General features: G+C 35.8%; 2 protein-coding genes across 3 annotated transcripts; one reads left to right on the top strand and one right to left on the bottom strand.

Annotated features, from left to right (window-relative positions):
* Positions 1 to 522: 522 nt before the first annotated feature.
* LOC135690798 (uncharacterized protein C18orf19 homolog A) lies at positions 523 to 3,046 on the top strand. The gene is made up of 2 exons (XM_065208462.2): positions 523 to 1,091; positions 2,082 to 3,046. Exons 1-2 carry the CDS (start codon positions 637 to 639, stop codon positions 2,299 to 2,301), a joined length of 675 nt encoding a protein of 224 aa, XP_065064534.2. The 5' UTR covers positions 523 to 636; the 3' UTR covers positions 2,302 to 3,046.
* Positions 3,047 to 12,376: 9,330 nt separating this feature from the next.
* Positions 12,377 to 21,650, bottom strand: LOC135690796 (uncharacterized). 2 transcript variants are annotated; one of them, XM_065208459.2, is made up of 8 exons: positions 21,495 to 21,650; positions 18,617 to 18,711; positions 17,804 to 18,065; positions 16,547 to 16,616; positions 15,534 to 15,684; positions 15,186 to 15,224; positions 14,312 to 14,457; positions 12,377 to 12,456 (listed from the first exon to the last, which is right to left on the bottom strand). In XM_065208459.2, exons 2-7 carry the CDS (start codon positions 18,675 to 18,677, stop codon positions 14,315 to 14,317), a joined length of 726 nt encoding a protein of 241 aa, XP_065064531.1. In that variant the 5' UTR covers positions 18,678 to 18,711; positions 21,495 to 21,650; the 3' UTR covers positions 12,377 to 12,456; positions 14,312 to 14,314. The 2 variants fall into 2 exon arrangements, with proteins under 2 accessions (XP_065064531.1, XP_065064532.1); XM_065208460.2 differs by lacking the exon at positions 21,495 to 21,650 and adding an exon at positions 18,841 to 19,274.
* Between the last annotated feature and the right edge of the window lie 1,626 nt (positions 21,651 to 23,276).

Below are 23,276 nucleotides of genomic sequence, written 5' to 3'. Positions count from 1 at the left end.
TGTCATTAGTATTGGGATTTGCACAGATTTAGTCATTATTCAGTTGGCCAAACACTCTGTTAGTCAGCTTGTCGACAAAACCCCTTCTACACCCCCAGTATGATTTCATGTTATTGCAAGCCAGTGGTACACGATCACACTTACCAACTGCACCTCAAACTAAACACAATGATTGAGATGTGACAATTATTCAACTTTAATCTATAAATTAATCTAAAATATCTACAAGGATGAAGGAAGTTTTTTAAAAGTGGTGGGGGGGGAGGCACCCGGTTAAAGGCAACGTAAAAGATATTTCAGAAGGGCTTGGCCACTTCTGATATATCTTTTCTTAATATAGACTTCGCTTTCTTAATATAGACTTCATTGCTTATTTAGGCCTCCTAGACCTTGGGAACCCAGGGCAATTTGCCCCCGCCCCCTCTCTGGTTGTGAGTTTCTAGTGTTGCTGCTCCCAGAAGCTATTTGGATGATAAATAGGGTCAGCGGAAGGTTGGCCAAAACCTTGCGGGCGGGAGAACCCAAAAAGAGGCTCTCCTAACATTGCTTCTCAGAAAAGTCATCAGTGAGAAAAGTACAGGAACAAGAGCAGGGGAAACTAAACGGAAGAAAAGCAGAAACAAATCTTTTGTCAACATGCCTTCTTCTCAAAGATTGCGATCATTCAAACAGCCTATTTACAGTGTACGTTCCTTACTTGGTACAAGGATTTTTTATCCACCAAGTCAGTCAATCTTCGCGGGAAACCAAGGGAAAAGGAGTTTGATACTGACCAAGAATAATCCAAGATATTTGCATTCCCTATCTGTGAATGTAAAGTTCAATGACAGAATATTTTATTTGGAAAGACTAAAAAGCACACTGTGCAATAAACAATTTTCAACTACTTATCCTAATTTAGATACTGAATCAAAACAAACTGATAGGGAAGAGAAGCTTGGAACTGAAAATGACGGTTCTCTTGATGATAAACCATTAACGCAGAGGCAAAAGCTGTCGCGCACATTTGCTGCATATGGGACAGCAGCCCTGGTTTTTCATACAACTATAAGTTTGTCTTCACTGGGAACATGCTACATGATAGTTAGCAGGTAAACAATAGTAACATACCCTATGCCCCCAGATACTAGCACAACTAGATTGCGAACTAGAGGGTGTCATAGATTTATGATAGTAGGACACCTAGCGATGAAAGTTGGTTGCATAAACAACATTTTGTTTGCAATGGAAAGAAGAAGTTGTTCAGAATATTTTGCCATGCAAGTAAAATTATGTACAACTTGTATTCATGTTAAATGCCAGATTGCAATAATAGCAACAAAGAAATACCTTTCCATGGTGCACTATGCATTGATTCTATTGTTGCTAGTAACATTCTGTTTACAACACATATGCTAGTATCTGAATCACAGTAGAATAGGCTGTTAGAGTAAGCAAAATAAACGACAACAAAAAGGGCAATGTGACTTTATTGAGTCTGGTCATTTCATTTTGAATTTTGCATTAATGGAAGTTTAAAAAGGGCTAAAACAATAGCTTATCTGAATGTAAAGATAGAACAGCTTCAAAATAAAGATAATTATTTGCTAGTTAATGTATTTCTCAACGGGTTTTGAATGTTAAACAAAGTTATTCATTAATAATTAGATATTTTTATAAGAAAAAGACGCATTAATGTACATCAAATATGCTTTTGCTAAGTCCATTAATTACATAAATACAAGGGAAATGAGCAAATTTTCAAATCCGTAAAAAGCAAGCTTGCCTTAACAGCACATGTGCTAGTGCCTGGGGTAAAGAGGTAAGGATTTTTTAAGTGTTTTAATAGAAAGAATGTAACTAGAGATTGTTATTACAAAAATGCCCTGAAAGAAGGTCCATCAAGATAGGGCCCAGGAATAGAAAGTTTGATGTAATGTGTTTAAACTCTATCAGGATTCTATTTGGCAGCCTGTGGATTAAATCTATTTGACATACAAAGTCTGCTACTGGATACGATTTTGAAAAATTTGTCATTAGCAGTCATGTATTGCTTTTAAAATTGACTAATAAATTTTTATTTATATTTTTATATTTTTCAGTGGTGTTGATATGGTTGCATTGTTAGAAAAAGTTGGCATTGCATCCAAAGCAGGTTTGCAGTCAACTCTGGCAAGTGGAGCCAGTACCTTTGTTATTGCCTATGCATGTCACAAAGTTTTCATGCCTCTGCGCATCTTTTTGACTGTTACTTGCACTCCAATCATTGTGCGAAAGCTCAGGAACATTGGGCTGCTGAGAGCAAAAGCAAAGGAAACTTAGATTTTAACGAGTTTATATTTTTTAATTAATTTAGTGATGTACTTGATAAGAAAGCAACATTAACGAATTTTTTCCGGCCATATTCATGTCTAGATTCTTTACACAGTAGCTGATTGGTTCCAATAGTTATTTATCATTGACGTAGCCAGTGCAAAACTTTTTTTAATGCAGCACAGTATTTTCAGTATATTTAATGTGATCCTGAAATTACTTGAAGAAGAGTCGAGGGTTGCTCTGAGGTTGCATTCTCCAGACAATGCTGGTGAAATCCCGTAGCCACAAAAGATATTTGTTATGACAACATAGATTTGCTTTTCTTTTTTCTTTCACCCCTCTGAAACCTGACAAGGTTAGTTTCAGAACGTTATATACATGTGAAAATTATTTGATATGCATATGTACTAGGTATATCAGCATTTATGATGACATTATGGCAATATTTTTTGTCATCATAAGTGTGTCATTTTACATCATCAGCTAAACATTTGTAAAAGAAAGTGTCTTCTTCTGCAAACAAATAAATAGTTTGTAAAGGAAAGTTAAATTTGAAATAAGTTGTAGCTTCTCTTTCTCTTTTGTGAACTATTATTGTAGCTGACAGGCACAAACATGCAGAGCCCCTTCTTGTAAAAGAGGACTGCCTTAGTTTCTAAATTTATTTCTGTTGTTGTTTATATTCATAATTAGCAATGTAGCAGTACCTTTTGTGTATGCCATTTTGTGAAGTAAATCTGGCCATACAGTATCAAGTGTTGCTCACTCTATCCTCTCACTGGCTAAATGAGTTCTGTTCTATCAAAAATAAAAGGAGTTGCCTAGTGTACAAGTAAAATTCAAGCAGTAACCATCACTACAGGCTCTTATATGGGGAAGAAGTCAGGCTATTATTCCAAACACCGCTGAGAACCCCCCTCCCCCCACTTTTTGTCAAAATGCAAAATATTTCCCAATGAATCACCAGTCTAGCCACTCTTTATTCGGTTTTAGCCCCCCCCCCCACTTTTTTAGACCCCCTCTTTTCTCAACGCTCGGCGGTGCCTGTATTCTCCTGAAAGAATAAAAATGAAATCCAGTACAATCCACGGGGAAGTCTGATCACATTTTGGAGTGACGGAAGAGCTGTGAAAAAAACGTCTATAGTTGTTTGCAATCATTATCTTCGATGCATTTACCATTATCGTTGATATCAGCAGACAGTGTTCAAGTTGATAAATATTTGAGTTATCAGGTGCTCGCACGTATTAGAGGAAGCAATCTGAATGCAATGCAATTTGAGTAATCAGGGGATCAAGTTATCTGTGCTTCAGGTTATCAGATTATGCTGTGTAGCATCCGAAATACACACCTTGACACCAAGAAAGATAAAATATGAAGTACGTTACCCTATATGTTACACATTTACAATCTATTGAAAATGATTAAAGTCGAAAATTTTCATGTGTATGTCATATTTCATCAAAATCTTTTTAGCCCCCCCCCCACTTTTTTAGACCCCCTCTTTTCTCAACGCTCGGCGGTGCCTGTATTCTCCTGAAAGAATAAAAATGAAATCCAGTACAATCCACGGGGAAGTCTGATCACATTTTGGAGTGACGGGAGAGCTGTGAAAAAAACGTCTATAGTTGTTTGCAATCATTATCTTCGATGCATTTACCATTATCGTTGATATCAGCAGACAGTGTTCAAGTTGATAAATATTTGAGTTATCAGGTGCTCGCACGTATTAGAGGAAGCAATCTGAATGCAATGCAATTTGAGTAATCAGGGGATCAAGTTATCTGTGCTTCAGGTTATCAGATTATGCTGTGTAGCATCCGAAATACACACCTTGACACCAAGAAAGATAAAATATGAAGTACGTTACCCTATATGTTACACATTTACAATCTATTGAAAATGATTAAAGTCGAAAATTTTCATGTGTATGTCATATTTCATCAAAATCTTTGTTGCCCTAAAATGCACTACATCATCTATCGAATTTGGATGTAAAATTGGGTCAATTGTGTTTGTACTTACCATTAATTGATCCCTGTATTAAAGAATTAAAAAGTGCAAAATGTTGCCTTCTATTGCAATCTCCAGCTGGAATTAAATGAGAAAAAAGTCGCTATGTTCCCAAACCCGTGGTTTCTTTATCTCTTGACAATTTATTATTTTCGTCAGATTCAGTCTATAAATAAAATAATCGCAGAGATTAATAGATATATGCTGATTTTTCACCTAGATTTATTATTCTCACTAACGGTATTACGTTAAATTATGATACAAATATAGATTTGAATACGATATATCTAATACATATATTTACAAGAAGTGAATCGAGAAGAAATTCCAAAGTGTATTAAGTGTTTTAACCTACTCATAATCAAAACTCATAACATAACCAAAAAGTACCTTTGAAATGCTTAGATATTTTACGAAATGTGCAAAGAGAACAGGGGGTGACGATTTGGGCCATGATCTAAAATTTTTGCATGCAATCTGCTTTTAGAAACATCAAAACAATTTAACTCACAATCAGGGCCGCCGAGAGCGGGTAAGAGATGGAGGACTGCTTTAGGGCCTCCAGGTTGAAGGGGCCTTAAAGATATTGAATCCTATTTTAGGTAGGCAGTTAATCAAATTAATAAACATATGGCTAAAGGGTGCACAACGTTTTAAACGATTGCAAGAAAATGACTGTAAAGAGTTTTCTGAAGTGGATTGTAAGCAAAACTAAAGAGTGTGGTCGTAAAATTTTCTGCTTGCTTCGATTGCATGGGGCTTCACCTTACTGTTTTTCGCTAGGGCCTTCGAAATCTCTCGATAGCACTACAACTTAGCCAGAAAATGTTACCTATCTTGAACTTTAAAGAAACTTCCTTAAGGTTCATAATGCTTCCCATGTCCTCGGTTGTTCATGATCATGTAATGCACCAATTTCAAAACCTTCATTGATCTTAACGCTCTCGATTTTTGACATTTTTGGCTTATTCTTCACTTAAAGTTATTTCATTGTGCTGTGAAAAACGCTAACGTTAAACCAAAAAATGGATTTCATAATGATTATTGCAAATTCTGTGAAGGAAATTTTGCGTGGTCTTAAAGATTATAAGCCATGGTCAACATGTTATTTTGTTAGCACATAAGTACGCGGAAAGAATTCTATGCGCTGGTCAATTTAGTCCTTCTAATATTTGAAGTTTCTATTTGGGTAACCATGAAAAAAATCCATTCCTTACTAAGATGATTTGTTGATAATGAGCTAACATTTAGTTAAACTTTCCTTGTTTGCTATTTGCTTCTTCCCATTTATTCAGATGCTGTCTTTGGTATGATTCCCATTATGCAACAGAACACTTAATCTCTTCTGTGATAATGCATTCATTTTTTGTACTTGAATGTGTTCCTAGGAGCATGCAACAGCAATAACAAAATGTCAGAAGAAGTTGCTTGATTGGCAGAATGGAACAGGGGCTTTGTCTCTAAAGGTCTTTGCAAGAATTGTCATTTCTAGGTGCTATAATGCATTTATCAACTAAACAAGTGTACAGGTTAGGGAAAGTCTATAAAATTGGAATTGATGCGATAAGATCACTTTGTTGCTTTTTGATAGTTGAAAATCCAATGAAGAAGCTAACAAAATGATTTTAGAGTGCAGTCGGTTTGTTGGTTCACGCAAATCGGTTCATATGAAACAGTTATTGCACGATGAAACGAGCTGTTCCGTCTTGAATATTGTTTGTGTCAGGGGTGTCTTCCTGAAAAGCTACGAGGAGGGGCTGTACTGTAGGGAAATTCAAGTGACCACACCCACACTCTTACGACACCCAATAAACTGTGCTAAAGACTATCCATTGTGTGTAGAAACCATTCAAACTATTCGATGACACAAAAGACTGATAAGAAATTGCTCTGAATTTTGACAAGGGTGGCTAAACCCCCCTAAGCCCCCTCCACGGCACCACTGCTTTGTGTTGTGAAGTTTAGTACTTTTTATTTCGCTTTATACTATCCATTTAAATTGCAATGTTGAGTCAGAGGTGACCTGATAACGTTGAGAAATGTTTTTTACCTCGAATCTGTCATATCAAAATCAAAGTTGTTGTTTATGCTAGATTCAATTTCAATATTTCACCCTAAGGAAAAGAAATCAATGAATTGTTGTGACGGAAAGGTTAAAGAAAGCTACCGAATAGTGGTGGAAAGTTGGTGTTGAACGATAACTTTCGATTAGCGTCACGAAAGCGAAGTTGCAGGGGCTAAATAATTTATTTTAGGCCGTGTATCTCGATAATTTGAATTTCTCTTAAGCCCGATTGTGATGGACTCTGTTGTCCTCTTTGGTCGTTAAACCTCGATGTATATGCTGTTCCAGTATCAATATATCTTTCCCGAATGCTAGTAGGTTCGGCGCGTTTGGCTGAATGTGCTTGCCCCAGTTCATTAGCTGCAACTGGTGTGCGTGAAACTACCGATGCTTGTCTCTCAGAATTAACGCTGTTCTGCCAATGACAACAACATCTAATTTGACTCCTCCTAATCGTTGGCATCAAGAATATGTAGATTAAGGGATCAGCCAAAAGGTTTAAACTCCAGCACAGTTCAAATGCGAGCTGATAGAACTCTCGTGTGTCTTCACTTGTCATAAACAGCATTGAGCTTGCAATAGATGGAAATGTTTCAAAAACAAGGAATGTAGCCAACATTGCTGTAGTGACACCAAAGAATTTCTGGTTCCCTGTCCCACGTTTACTGAGCCCAAAGCGTTTGTCACTTCTTTGTTTCCTAAAGAAGATTGACAGATAAGTAGACACGAAAAAGGCAATAAAGAGAGAATCAAGAACCACCCAAACGTATTTGTCAATAATGATCCGAAGGGTGCGAGGTTCAGTGAAACAGAAGATTGGGCCAATTAAAATCGGTATTCCCCAGCAGGCAAAAATGACATTTCGGAACCTCTTCGGCGTGCTAAAACGACGATGTCTGAATGGAAAATGCGCTCCAATAAGCCTTTCCAAAGTCAGAAGATAAAACATCGAGAACCAAAAAAAGTAGCAACTTGTTCTGATCACCCAGAAGTATATACTTTCGTTGTCAGCTGTCAAATTTCTTCCCAACATGTCTAGCACAGTTATTGTGATTGTAAGGCTGGACAGGAACAAATCGACGACACCAATGTTTAAAATAATCTTTACTTGACTCGAGGCTAGGTGTTTCAGTCTACTTATCAGATATACACCCAGAACATTGCACAAGATTGCTGCTGCATTTATAGTGCAGATACAAATAGCGATTATCTTTTTCGTTGATTCTCCCATTCTGTCTTCTTGATTACTGATACTTGAAAAAAAATTCAAATGCACCAGACTATACCTATTGGCAAACTCCTTTCTTTCTTGAACAAATCACATGTTCCAAATGATCTTTCGTTGAAAGTATTTCGATTGATTTCCTGCTTCACCGAGTTCAAATGAATCAGAAGACTGACAGCTTGAAAGAGAAGGCATTTTCAATGCATATGTGCAGCGAATGGTCCAGCTGCTTCCTTTTCGTAGCTTTAATTAAAAACTTTATGAAAAATCGGCTTGGCTGACGGGTTGACCAAAGCTGAGAGGAAAATTTAGACAATGCTATAAACATCAAGAATCTATCCTCCTTGAAATTCCTTTTTATCAAGCATAGCATTTCTACTACGCATGCAAATGTTGCCGTGAAAAATATTTCACAATTTACGGCAAGGGCCAAAGCTTTTAAATACCCCCCCTGGAAGACGTGATAAACTGTTTACTTTCGACAGTTTCACCTGCCTTGTCATTTGACAAACACTGCTTATCTTTATTGGAAGTTTTTCCACCTTCACATTTTTCTTCAACTTACGACCTGTTCTGTAAATACTAAAAGTTTCCTCCTCGAAAAGATTTTGTCAATTTATTTGAAAAGCAGGTTCTGATAGATGAAATTAAAATTATGCACCTATAGTTAATAGGTGTAAAGAGTTTTCATTTCATTGAATTTTAGAATTTTAAAAGACGTTTTTGGAAATTTTAGGAAAGTCTCGCTATACACAGATTGGTTCTCGCAAAATTTTTGATCTGAAAATCTGCATATAGCCACAGCATCTGATTATGAAATTCATTGTCGCGCATAGCACGATTTTAATTCCTCGTTATTTGTCTGTTGAATGTGCGCCAAATGCCACCGGGCCGAAGATGCAAATCTCCCCAAGCTAAAATTTTAAAAAGACATCTCCACCATAAGCATTTAACATCGAAAAGATTTTGAAAAAAATTAGGAGAAGAGGAACAAAATATGTGCTTTCCAAGTACAAAAAGCGTACCGTTTCTCGTAAACAGTTGGCGTCGGGTGATCAAAAATGAAAACCTTAGCTTCTTTCAAATGAATCCTGATTGTCTCTACACAACATTTTTGGTTTGGATAAAACTCTACACAAATTTTTTGGTAAGGATGTCATAGCTAGTAAATTAAGATGACTGATTGGAAAAATTTCTTCTAGAGCCATGTGGGTTAACCAGAGAAGAAAGTGGATAAGTATGGGCGAACCCTCCTTATATATCATCATAAATTAATTCTCGCCATAAAATGATCTGGCGAGCAAGTTCAAACAACACAATTTTGCGGAATAACAGCGATGATAATATCTTATTCTTGTTTTACGTTCGCAGTAGCATATAATATGCCTTCTAATTTAGCAATTAAGCAGAGAATGCCTAATGGATTTTATCGGACAAATGTGTAATGATATTATTACACAAAAATAAATGTGTAATGATAAATTCTCTTTCTTTGCTCCCAATGAATCCAGCTAATCTTTCAATGGTACTGAGCTGCGAGCAGATTTTTTGCAATCATGGCGATATGTGTATCAAATTTGAGCTTTACATCAAATTTAATTCAAAGAAGATTACTCCATTGTTTATGATTATTTTGAAAAGAATTGTTAACTTGGAATTGTTTATATAAAAGGCCAATAATTTATTATCATCTTTTTTAATATCAATATCATCACCAATTGTTAATGATTGGAATTCAGATGGATTCTTTTATTCTCGTTTCAATCATTTTTTTGCTTAACTTACACCTTAGACAACTTGTAGTTCTGTTATGCTATTGAACATGTATATCCAGTTAAATACGTCCTGGCTATGCCAAGGGCTTTCAAATCTTCTAATTACCTATTTATAAAGCGCTCAAGTCACGGAAAGACAGGTGATGGCTTTGTTGCAAAATGAGCATGAAAACGCAGAATCTTCAACTTACGACCTGTTCTGTAAATACTAAAAGTTTCCTCCTCGAAAAGATTTTGTCAATTTATTTGAAAAGCAGGTTCTGATAGATGAAATTAAAATTATGCACCTATAGTTAATAGGTGTAAAGAGTTTTCATTTCATTGAATTTTAGAATTTTAAAAGACGTTTTTGGAAATTTTAGGAAAGTCTCGCTATACACAGATTGGTTCTCGCAAAATTTTTGATCTGAAAATCTGCAAATAGCCACAGCATCTGATTATGAAATTCATTGTCGCGCATAGCACGATTTTAATTCCTCGTTATTTGTCTGTTGAATGTGCGCCAAATGCCACCGGGCCGAAGATGCAAATCTCCCCAAGCTAAAATTTTAAAAAGACATCTCCACCATAAGCATTTAACATCGAAAAGATTTTGAAAAAAATTAGGAGAAGAGGAACAAAATATGTGCTTTCCAAGTACAAAAAGCGTACCGTTTCTCGTAAACAGTTGGCGTCGGGTGATCAAAAATGAAAACCTTAGCTTCTTTCAAATGAATCCTGATTGTCTCTACACAACATTTTTGGTTTGGATAAAACTCTACACAAATTTTTTGGTAAGGATGTCATAGCTAGTAAATTAAGATGACTGATTGGAAAAATTTCTTCTAGAGCCATGTGGGTTAACCAGAGAAGAAAGTGGATAAGTATGGGCGAACCCTCCTTATATATCATCATAAATTAATTCTCGCCATAAAATGATCTGGCGAGCAAGTTCAAACAACACAATTTTGCGGAATAACAGCGATGATAATATCTTATTCTTGTTTTACGTTCGCAGTAGCATATAATATGCCTTCTAATTTAGCAATTAAGCAGAGAATGCCTAATGGATTTTATCGGACAAATGTGTAATGATATTATTACACAAAAATAAATGTGTAATGATAAATTCTCTTTCTTTGCTCCCAATGAATCCAGCTAATCTTTCAATGGTACTGAGCTGCGAGCAGATTTTTTGCAATCATGGCGATATGTGTATCAAATTTGAGCTTTACATCAAATTTAATTCAAAGAAGATTACTCCATTGTTTATGATTATTTTGAAAAGAATTGTTAACTTGGAATTGTTTATATAAAAGGCCAATAATTTATTATCATCTTTTTTAATATCAATATCATCACCAATTGTTAATGATTGGAATTCAGATGGATTCTTTTATTCTCGTTTCAATCATTTTTTGCTTAACTTACACCTTAGACAACTTGTAGTTCTGTTATGCTATTGAACATGTATATCCAGTTAAATACGTCCTGGCTATGCCAAGGGCTTTCAAATCTTCTAATTACCTATTTATAAAGCGCTCAAGTCACGGAAAGACAGGTGATGGCTTTGTTGCAAAATGAGCATGAAAACGCAGAAAGGGGATAGTAATCTTTATAAGATTCATGAAAGAGAAATCCAATTCTGTAACGGTGCATCAGTTGAAACTTGCAGTTGAGAGAATACGAGCATAACGCGCATAAAGACTCTAAAAATTTTGATATGCAGTAAGAAAGGACAGATTTATACGGCAAAGATTGGGGGAGTATTAGATAGTGATTAGATTTTGGCGCCACACCCTTCAGGTAACTTAAAAATGATGGAAACGCCTATTTTTTAATTCAATTTTTTATCTTTAAGGTAAAGAAGATAAGAAGATATGTAAAGTAACTTTTTGCATCATTTTGCTACTACTGGCTATCAGAAAATGCTTTTTACTGAATCGAATCGAAATTTACTGAAGGGTAAAAAAATATTGAGTGGGAGTAGTATGTCGCACAACCCCGGTAAATCCGTCCTGGTAGTAAGGAATATAGGGAACTAGAGATAAAGAACCACAGCAGTTTTAATCTGTTTTCATGGAAGACGTTTTCCGTTTGTCATTGGCAGAAAGGTATCGGTGATAGTAATAATAATGATAACAAAAATAATGATCATAATTCTATAAATTTAATGATGTTACTAAATGGTCCAAATATGGCTTTGTGAGCACAGGCTTTCATTTTCAAATGATTGCTTGTTGATAGAGCATGCTTATTACAGCTTCATCAATAACTATATAAGGAACATGTGACCAAAATTCATGTACCTTCATTTGCATTCCGTGTTAATCGACAAGACCATCCTATGTAAACATGAAAGAAATACGAAAGATTTGATTAAATTTTTAATTAAACCTTAGATATTTCCTACTGTTTACATTATTTGTTATTGTCAATTAATATGGATTGTCAAATGCTAGTGATGTGATGAGTTATAAAATGATTTTCGTCGCTTTCATCATTTTTCTATTTTGTCTTTTTCAAGATACTGAAACACTATTAACTAAAAGTGAGCCCCCGTGGTCACTTGCTAAATCTCAGCCAATTTGTTTTCGATTTGACTAATTTTGCCCAGTTGAAGGTATGCCAAGGTATTCTGTTGACTAAAATTCCAAACTCGTGAATTCTGAAAATACACTTTATTATCTCATAGATCTCATTACTTTGCTAGTTGCTACTCTACAGAAACCAGAGGAAATGCAAAATGCTACTTCAGGAAACGAAAAACTTTTATTACCAGCTTTGCTATTTAAAAGAAAATTAGACCTTCGCAAAGAAAAACTATACTTTGTGTCTAACATTGTTAGATTTGCCAAATCTAACTAAACACAATGTTGGAAAATATAACAATATTGTGCAAATATTGGCAAGTAGAGTTTTTAAATACGATTTTAAGGATAAAATCGCAATTCACAGAGATTTTCACATTCGGTTCTCCGCAAATTTTTGATGACAAGGACAAATACAAAAAATGACAACTCATCAACATGTTTCAAGATCTTAATTTTAATGAATCGCTAAAGAATGCAGACAGTAGAATGATGATATGATCTTGTGATGTCCTAAAAAAGGAAAAATGGTGTAAACACGATATTCCAGCTTTATAAATATCACATGAAGAATTTGTTCCTTGATAATATAAACATTGATAACTGCCAATCTTTCCTAATTTGCATTTGAAAAGCTTGGTCGTCGGTTGCTGTTGGGATTGATAAACAATTATGAAAATAGTAAAGATTATTTTGGCTGTTTGTGATGGTTTAGCTGATCGAAATAGTTTGGTGCTGGTTTGAACAGATGGCGCTTTCTGTCTATAGCTCTATATTAATTTACACTTTGTTCCTTTCGTTAATTCTATTGTTATTTTATCCCTAAATGCCGGAGACCCCAACTAAAAGTTGATGTACTTGCCAGCTATGAATAACTATTGCACTTTTGAACAATATTTTGCCAATCACTAGAAGCATCTGAGAAGCGGTGGTTTAAAGCATCACATTGTGCTACATTCTGCAGTAACCAAACCCACGAATGTAAAATGCTTCTAAGTGACAATGTCTCTGATTGAGTTTTGGCCATGCGGTACCTTGTGTTACAAATGTAGCTATATTCTGCTGTGTTCTTGTGATATTTTTGGTCGTTAGAACTAGTGATAGCAACCATTTAGTGTTTGGGCAGCTTTCCCTAAGTCCGACTGGTCCGAGTCATTTAACATTGCCAAAATATAAAACTTGCTCCAGCAATTTCAAAACAACTCAAAGGTAGATTACCTAAACTGCCAAGCAAGCAAGCAAGCAAGCAAGCAAGCAAGCAAGCAAGCAAGCAAGCAAGCAAGCAAGCAAGCAAGCAAGCAAGCAAGCAAGCAAGCAAGCAAGCAAGCAAGCAAGCAAGCAAGCAAGCAAGCAAGCAAGCAAGCAAGCAAGCAAGCAAGCAAGCAAGCAAGCAAGCAAGCAAGCAAGCAAGCAAGCAAGCAAGCAAGCAAGCAAGCAAGCAAGCAAGCAAGCAAGCAAGCAAGCAAGCAAGCAATCAAGCAAGCAAGCAAGCAAGCAAGCAAGCAAGCAAGCAAGCAAGCAAGCAAGCAAGCAAGCAAGCAAGCAAGCAAGCAAGCAAGCAAGCAAGCAAGCAAGCAAGCAAGCAAGCAAGCAAGCAAGCAAGCAAGCAAGCAAGCAAGCAAGCAAGCAAGCAAGCAAGCAAGCAAGATTTATTTGGTAACTCGGGTTAGGGTTCTGGCAAGTACTAGCTGTTGTGAACCTACAGCTATCCCCATCGTGCATTTTGAATACTTTTTAAAGGATTTCATTTAAATCTACCTAACTCTACAAGACAAAGGGATTCAGGAAAGGCAAAACACAGACAATGAACTGAGCTGAAAGAAGTTTATAATAAAGTAAATGTTCAGTGGCGAAATTTACTGTTGTGTGGCTCTGAGACCAACTTCTATGCTGCCTACCAGAGCATGATGGTCATAGGGTCATTGACCGTGTAGAAAGCCATGAAAACAAAAGAAGTGCCACGCCCCAACCCCGTCTTATTTTTTTCTGAGAAAGGTTTCTAAAGAAATTCTCCAGAGGAAAGCTAACACGTTTCTGGACTTCGCTGTCTACAATAATTGATAACCGACAATAGTTTAACATTTGAAACTTTAAGGGAAGCCCAAAGCCTTATTTCTTCAAACAGTAAGAGCGGTAATAAACTGAATTTTATACTGAATTATATTTGTTGCAATAGACAGCAGACGTAATTGTTTTACTCAACGTACAATAAAAAACATTGCTGGCTTCGACCAGATGACCTAAGCAAATAAACCTTTGGTAACTAAAAATTTGAAGATTGCACGTCGAAGTAGACGCTGAAAGCGCTACAACGATTGACAGAGGATATCAAAGAGAAACAAATAACGAATGTTTGGAAAAAACCTACTGTTTAACAATAACAGGTCTTTTTGCAATTTTTCTGAAGATAGTTTGTGAGGAACGGGTTGCTGGCGTCGTTGCAGTATGGTTTCATGCCATTGCAAGCCAGTGGTACAAGATCAATTCCAGCACAGCCACCAACTGCACCTCCAGCTAAACATAATAATCAAAATAAAAATTCCTTTCTAAATTATAAGACAAGCAAAAGATCTATCGATATTTTCTTGGTATTTTATAATGCTATTAGCATTTGCGTTAAGTTGTTTGGCATCTTTAAACATCGTTTTCAACTTCCTTGAGAATACTCTTTAACTAGTCTTTTCTTGTGGAGAAGTCTTATTTAGACACTGACCAGAAGTGGAATCATTAAAGCATTGACCAAATGCTAAATTGTTTACAAATATACCTATTTACGGGCAGGGACGGATTTAAGTTGCAAGAATCGGTGGAGGGTGTTGGATAATAGTTTAATTTTTTGTGCCACACCCTTCAGTTTACTGGAAAATGATGTAAACGCCCATTTTTTAAAATTAGGACTTTATCTTTAAGAAAAAGAAGATAAAGAGATTGATAAAGTAAGATCTTGGCGTTATTTGATTACTACTGACTACGAGAAAATGCCTTTTACCGAATGAAAGCTTTTTACCAATTCGCACCCTCCACCATCCCCCTCCCAACAATAATAATTACTTTATAATGAGCTCAGCATAGAAAAGCTTCTTAGACTAACATGTGGAATATGATTTATTTCGATTACTGTAAATGAAAAATAGAAAGCATTCTGGTGAGAAATCACTAAGAGAAAGTTTCCATTAACTTCAATCATTGACTGGCCGATAATATTGTTGGTTGAGCAGAAGCAAATTACAGCTTGATTTTACCTGTGCCTGTTAGCTCTTCAACGGAGAGACTTTCTTTTCCTAAAACAGATTGAAGTTTCATATTATAATTAAATGACATTAACGAGAGTTGTTCTTAACATATGATAATTTTTTCGCACTGTGATCATGTCAAATTGCGTCAAACATTCTTAATAGAAAGATTTTACATCTTCATTACTTTAAATGAATTAATTGAATTTACAATCGCACTCGCCTTCTTTTTTAAATGATTAACAAATTATCAAGCTATAAAGGCTTAGCACTTTTAAGAGTGACTAGCAAAGTATGAATGTCGCTTTGCTTTCAAAATAGAAAGTATATCTCCCAAGTAACAGAACTAATATCTACCTCCTGCCTTCAATTTCATGACGTTCTTAAGAAATTGCATGCTTGTGTTGCCTTTTGGTTTGTACTGGCACACGATAATTGTGTGTATTCTTAAGTTCTTGTAATAAAGTGCTTTTCCACAGCCAACAGTTGTAGTTGATTTCCAGATGACCTGAGTGAAGATTGTTTTCGTTTATGAATCTATCTCGAATAACTGAATATAAGCTTAATTTCCCCTAAAGAAGTAAATGGCGACTTTTGGAGAGCACTGTGCGTTGAAATCGTAACATCCTTACTTCTGCTAGATATGGTCTTTAAATCTGCGACGATATTGAAATTTGTGCTCAATATATTTCTTCCTCAATCGTGATTCATCTCCTTTTAGAAAGGCACAGGTAAGCCAATAATGGGCATTTAATAGCATAATATCACGTACCATTCATATTACGTATATCTTTAGCATTACAGCCTTGCTACAGACATGATTCTTTTACTATTAATGCTACAGATATGAATCCTTGGAATTAGGACATCAATACTACAGTTGGATATCAAAATTCGATGCTAATAGAACATCAAATGTGCTTTAAGATATTTTTGTTACTTTCTAGCAGTGAAAATTATGGCAGTTCCATGGTGTTCTGTCTTGTTCACTTTCAAACACCACTTCAAGCTAAATTTGATATTCAAATAGAATGTCTATGCGTCATATTTCATTTAAATTGCTGCTTGCAATAATTTGTCAAATCAAACGTTTGTTCATTGGTGATTCGTAGAATTCATGCTGAGAGCCAACACAGTTAAAAATTTGCTTTTAAACGAGTTTTCTTTCCTTATAAACCTTTGAAGGTTTCTGTAAAGGACAAAGCAACTAAACCGATATTCAAATCATCATCAAACAAAGTGTGGAAAAATGTAGCAAGAGGATTCAGTGTAGCCAACCATATTAGATTTCCATTCAGCCTTGGCTTTGATTTATTAAACATTGGAAACATTAACGCGGACCTTTACGAGATAAATAGCATTTTTCATACCTGTGTGAAGTGGCCGGTAGAGGTCCATGGAGCAATGCTTTCATAATTGTACTTAATGCCTTCTCGGTACCTGAAAATGCAAATGATTTCCTCTTAGGTGCAAACTAAGAAAATCTTATTGATTTGTTATTGTCATTTTTGTAGGATTCTCTTAATCGCATTGGAACATCTTGGTTATCTTCAGACTCGATTTGTTAAGATAGCACATCTCAGTAAGGGAAAATTGTACAGATTCTCAGGCATTTAAAATGCGTCATATTATAACAAAATATTTTCATGACATTTATCCATTCTGTTAAACTCCTCCCCCTTTATTAGAAATTTCCTGCATCCCCACTTTTTTGTCAAGTACCTAACAGTAAACAGGCAAAGCGCTTAATGCTGAGCAAACTTGTGGCTTGTGATGCATAAATAGGGGCGCATTTTAAGATAATAGATGATCAGCGATAACAGAGAAGGCTTTTAGGGATAAAATAACCTTCTAGTAGATATAATAGCTGAATCTTGGCTATTCAACTCTTTACAAGAGTTTAGGTATCAAATCATGGTTTAATACTTTAGCAGCCTAGAACATACAATCAATAACCACACTATGAGCTCACAATTACACTGCAACTTAATGACAAATGCTAGAGTGCTCGAAGAGCCAAAGAGCAATGCTTCATTGGTTTGGGAAACTCTCTCACACCCGACGGCATGAACAGAACCACTAACCGTTAACCTTACAGCACTTACGATGTCATTATTTTTCTACCACCTAAATATTATTGATATTACAACTATTTTTTGTCATAATCAAAAATAATCTTTCTTTATTTTGATTGTTATTATTACCGTCATCCATCGTCATTGCACTTTCATTCTGGCACCACAACACACTTGCTCATATCACTCGCCACCCTTGCAGCTTCTAGTTTCATTACCTGTTTCTTCTCCGCTGCGCTGTATTCACACCATTCCACACCCACCAATCCGACTCCAAGATCGTTAATCTCAAATTTGTAAATTGATTAGCCCGTTTACTTTTGCTCTGATGAAGCCCTGTTGAAGCCCTGTATGACCGGGCGAAATATTAGCTATTATTAATTTGCCTGTGCTTATTGTTGTTTGTTCTCGGTGTTTTGTGGTGTTTCTTATTTTCTACATTTTTATCGATTATTCGTTGCAACGCTAAAAATTAGTGAACGCTAAAAATTATGTGATTGCTATACGCTACATAACATTTATGATGATGCATTTTACATTTTGAATTATTACCAGAAATACATGGCATTGGCAATTTTCCTCTCATCAAGCCCTCCTGAATTGCCAATGTAGATATTCTCCCCATAGTCGCGTCCTGCTGCCGGTGAATGGTCCATAAGGTAACTGCTGCCACCTGACTTTTGGTTATCTGATGCCAATTTTTGGGCATAGCTTTCAGCAGAGGTTGCAAGGTCTGCATCCCATGTAAGGTCTGGTGTATCTTCATGCTGGCCTCTTGCCACATTGTGGGCAAAGAGACATTCACCAGCAAAGTCTGAAATATAATAAAATGGCTACCACTTGCATTGTATTTCAGAGTCTTATCTTCATCCATTACTAGCAAAAGTTTTTTTCAACACTGGTAGCCAATTTGTCAAGACAAGGAACACGCACACTTTGAGATCAAACTTTTACCCAAAAACCAATGCAGGACCCACGTCACCAGGGGGCCGGAAGGGCCATGATCCCCTACTTTTTGGTAAGCAAAAACATTTCCATAGAGGCCCTGTCTTGAAGCACTAAATTCAAGTTCGATTTATAGAACAGGGCCCCTTCACCTTGAAATTTGTGGCGTGGGCCCTGCATTAGCTATCTGATAGGACGATGAAGGGTAGTGTCTTAGAAGAATAAAAGATTTCTGTTTACTTGTCTTTTTAAGGAGTAAAAATTTTTTAATGAATGAAGCAAATGTTTGTTTCTGAATGAAAGGAAATTTTCATTGCAAGAATAAAACTTGTATATATTCCCTTACCAGTCAGAGCGTTGATTATAATGTTTTAAAAATATATTGAATATGCTGTAGAAAAGCAGACAAAATCAACTTACCCGACTTAACGGTCATGAACAATCCAAAAGCATACACAACAAAAACTGCAAAAGTCATCATTGTTGCAATTCCAACAGGAGAAGATAAGGATCAGCTAGAAATGTTTATATGTCAAAACGATTATTGGCATCAAGAAAATACATGCAAGACATAAACATAGAATTGGAAACATTGCTTTTTTTAACATAGCTACTAACGCAATTGTAAAATGCTAGATAGTCACCTTCTTTAAACTCCTTACCAAAGATGCAGCAGTTGTCTTCTAAAAGTTTTGGATTCGGTCGCAATGGTCTTTTATAACGATCGCAAAAATGCAAAACAACACAATGCATTTTGCCATGTCACAAATGAAGCAGAGGTCAGCAAGAGTGACCTTGTTGACTTCCCTTTCAAACAAAGACTGTTTGCTAAGAAGCAGCACATAATTTTGAGTTTGTTTTATGAATGAAATGCCGACAAGAAGAACAAAGAGAACATGTTTTGCTTTCTTCAATCACTTATTTAAAAGTTCCGTAGCTTCTTTTAATTAAGTGTTTAATTCGTGGAAACTTTTTCAAACCAGCTACAAAGAACAACAAACTAATAACAAAAAATCGATTTCGTATTAAACCTAACATGACACTTGCTTATTTGGTTACCAAGGAATATAGAATTAATTTTACATATAGAATTGCTAGGCTGTGGCTTCTATGACACCCTTTTCTTGATAACAAGTTTATGAAAGCATATTGCATCCTTCAAACAGGACTTCAAGCACAATGCAAGCTTTTGAAAGCTTCCGCAATCTCATACCACATTTCGTTTATCAGACATTCCCTTTACTTAGCTACAACTATGCATAGAATAGTAGCAATCTGTTTATTTCAATCAATTTATTGTAACTCTAAACATCAAACACAGAAGATCTTTAATTTACATAAAAAATTGGTTTTCTCTACATTAGCATAAAAGCTTTCCTGTTGTAAGAGATCAAATCGATACTTGAGTTATATCAGAAGATGCCATACAAATTTTCCGAATGATAGCCTTTGAAATTATGATTGTTGAAACGTGATGTAAGAAAATTTGGTTTTGTTTTAATATTCAAAATCGTGTTTTAATTAGACACATTTGCAAACCCGTCAGAGGTTTGGCAAAGCATTGAGGATGTACAGGAGTCGTTTTCGGGTTAGCGCTCCAGACACTTACATGGCTTTAAACAATCAAGTATAAAATGGATGCCTCGTTGTTCTTTCAGAATGGCTTTTGATTTAGAAAAGCCATACATGATTCAAGCAAGTATAAATGATGGCTTTACCTAAGGGAAAGGATGTCTTCAAACATTGGAAGAGGAACCAATGTGGTAGAGCATTCCTTAAAAGGGAGAGACTTATCAAGGATGCATCTAGGGGGCTTTTGGGGGCATATTTGGTCGGAAGAAGAAATGTTCACAATAAGAAAGTCAGCGCCGCAGACTACCCAGCCTCCTAGCTCGATGTTTATAATCGTCCTGTCATGGAGTTGTTGCTCATTTATAGCATATTTAAACCTATACATTATATTTAAATATTTTTATGTTTTAGAACGATTGTACCTCACTATGTTTTAACATCTCTTTATAGAATCAGCAACAACACCACTGCTCTGGAATCTGCACTATTAAAATTTTTTGGTCATATGTCAATAAAATTTGGTAAATGCTGAATGCAACAAAGTCTAGCCTTTTCTAATACTGTTAATATGTCTACTTTGCCACTGTTTTCATTGCACAAAACTGTTTTAATAGGAACTTCAAGGAGATAGAATGGATTTATTCTGTTAGAAGTCTCTGTGCAATAATTGCGCTTTCATTTTAATATTTGATAATGATATAGCCATCATGTTTTGGTTCTAAACAGGAAAAAACATCTTGAATAGCAAAAATATGAAAATCAGGTGTGAAACATAAAATTAAAAAAGGGTAAATTTCAAAAGAAAATCTGCCCATGACTCGATGTCAAAGCACTAAAGCAGATTAAATTGACTGTTGAATCTTGAGGCTGTTTGTATATGTTTTTAAGCGTTAGAGAAAAACAAAGTGATTGCTGTCCATGGAAACAAATTACATCTATCATAACTTTTCTCTTTCTAAAGGAGAGTTGCAACTAGCTAAATAAGGTCAACTCGTATGACCTAGTGAAGAAATTACACTTTTAAAGCGAAAACAAACAAAATTTTCTCATCAAATTTTTCATGAGAAAAATTTCAAATCTATAAACTGGACAGCTTTGGTCTAGTTTCAAGGTTCCGACGAGTGAATAAAATGAATGGGAATGGTAGAGCTGTTTCTTTACTTCGTTTACTAACTGTTCGGTCCATAACATTGTTTCTTTTTCATTCACACTGTTCCATGACACTTTTTCAGCCTACATTTTACCCTCCCCTATTTCATCTACATTAAGCTAGTCAGTCTGTCATTTTTCAAGTTCTTTGGTCAACTTTTGCTTTACTTCCTTTTTATCTACTTTTCTTCGCTCTGTTTTCTGCCCGATTTTCGCTCTGTGTTTTTTCCTCAACTAATTCTAGTTAGTCCGCATTTCGTTTTTCCTGCTTCGTGCATCTTTCATTATACTCTGATGTTGCTAGATTCATTGTTTATTTTAGCAAGAAGCAACATATACCGGTGTCAAATCTACCATAAAACCCTTGAATATCATTAAAATGTTTCTTAATTTACAAATTTATATCATTGATTAATAAGCCTAATACAACTTCAAAGAAATAAGGTAGAAATATATCTTTCTCTTTTGCTGTTCAGTATGTTCAGTTACGTATATCAATATTTTCTTTCGTAGATATTTGTAGTAGTTTTTTCTGGTAGCTGAAGGTTGAACATATGTTAATGCAGAACTCACTCACCTTAGTTTTGGCTGTGGTTGACAGCGTTTGTTTGGCACCAATTGGCATTGACTTGTTCCAGTCAATGCTAGCTCCTTTTAAAGCCGCGTTTCTGGTGGCATTATCTACTAATTATTTTTTGTTTGATGACTCAAGTAAACCATACATTCTTCCTTTGTAGTCTTGCAATGCCACTGCTAATATATAATCAATGAAAGGCTGTGCATGATTGTTGTTGAAAACAACTTTCCCAAGTGCGATTTTTTTTGCCTTACAATTCATTACGTTTGAACCCCAAAGGAGACGTACAGAATTCAATAAAGACTACTATGTCATTCAAGTGGCTGTAAACGGGGGTTAAAGGAACCTCTTGCTAGGCTTGAGGGTAGGAGGTTAAACTAACAAATGAAAGGCAAAACAATTAAAAAAGAAGTCAAAGATTTACTGGTCCTAAAAAAAGCGGACAATGATAAAAGACACTGAGATCTAAGAGCTAGGAGTCCCAATGCGCAACTAGAAGACACTAGGGGTCAAAATACGAAGAATCCCTTTATGTAAAAGTTGATCTTGGTTCAGTGAGGCCTTTCATCATTTTGTACAGCCGCATTCTGTGCAGAACTGCTATTTCGATTCCTTATAGTTGACGTAAGGACCACCACCTATCAATTCTTAGTTGAAAGGATTCCTAATTATAGAGAAACAGAGAGGGGGGGGGGGTAATGTTCGTAACAATTCTTTACTACCGTCACTATTTCAGAGAAACTGCCTCTGAAAAACTTCACAGGAGGGTCTATCGCTTCCCTTATTCAATTCCCCTATCCTCAATTGGTTTTTAAACAGGACCCTATATTCTTTATAGCTGCCAAATCACACTTAGAATCGAGGACTCAAATCTTACACGTACAAAGACATTGTTTAAAATATTCGTCTTTGTTCTCCTTCACTTAGAAGCAGGGAGAAGTTACTGAAACGCGCCATTGTAGAAATATTCTGTTATATTCAATTCGCAGCACCAGAAATTAAAATAAAAAAGCAAACTTGAATTTAGTGATCAAACGCTCTTGAAATACAAATACAGCAAGAATTTGCGAATTGAATTACTAAATTCGTGCAGAATGTTATTCTTCTTTTAACAGTTCAGGATCGTTTTGGATCTGCTGTTCACCTGCTTTCTGTGCCCCTGTAAACACAAAGTCTAGTAAGATGAGCAATTAAGTTCTCATAAACAAACAGAAAAACCTCATCCACATTGCAGAATTATTTTCCCTCTATATTCACTCACTTACTTAGTTGAAGAAACCACACCCGGAACTCCTTGCTAGTGCTGAAACAACAAACTAAATTCCTAATACTCGAAAAAGACTTACTGAAATCTCAAATCTGTTACACAAACTTAGGCCTACTGGCAAGAACTTTGACACTACAAATGCCTACAGTATTAAAGCTGACACTTACGAATTTGAGTGAGTTAATTCTTGCAATCTCTTTCACAAACTAACTTAGCAAAAACTCTCAAACTACTAACGCCTATTAAGAACTCGAGTAACTTACTAAAATCTCGCACACACAGGGCCTGCGCCACTGATTCTTAAGTGGGGGGGGGGAGGGGGCCAAAAAGGGGGTTACCTATTTAATACCTAAAGGGGGATTTGATACCTACAGTTAGCAAGAAAAGTTTGACGTGGGCCCTGACACATAAACTAACTGCCTTTGCAAAAACTTTTAAACCAGTACTGCCCACAGTATAAACTGACATGTAAAACTTTGAATGAATGAATTTTCAATTTCTCTTGGTAACTGCCA

Source organism: Rhopilema esculentum, unplaced genomic scaffold (genome assembly GCF_057945365.1).
Source record: "Rhopilema esculentum isolate cy_ngs unplaced genomic scaffold, ASM5794536v1 HiC_scaffold_23, whole genome shotgun sequence".
Lineage (NCBI taxonomy): Eukaryota > Metazoa > Cnidaria > Scyphozoa > Rhizostomeae > Rhizostomatidae > Rhopilema > Rhopilema esculentum.
Note: the sequence above shows the minus strand (reverse complement) of the source record. Positions and strands in the feature narration are given on the sequence as shown.

Coding starts and splice junctions, on each gene's coding strand:
- LOC135690798 (XM_065208462.2), top strand. CDS start 637: ATGCCTTCTTCTCAAAGATTGCGATCATTCAAACAGCCTATTTACAGT. Junction 1,092..2,081: donor TGCTACATGATAGTTAGCAG/GTAAACAATAGT, acceptor TATATTTTTCAG/TGGTGTTGATATGGTTGCAT.
- LOC135690796 (XM_065208459.2), bottom strand. CDS start 18,677: ATGATGACTTTTGCAGTTTTTGTTGTGTATGCTTTTGGATTGTTCATG. Junction 18,066..18,616: donor GTTCATGACCGTTAAGTCGG/GTAAGTTGATTT, acceptor ATTATATTTCAG/ACTTTGCTGGTGAATGTCTC. Junction 15,685..16,546: donor CTACCGGCCACTTCACACAG/GTATGAAAAATG, acceptor ATCTTCACTCAG/GTCATCTGGAAATCAACTAC.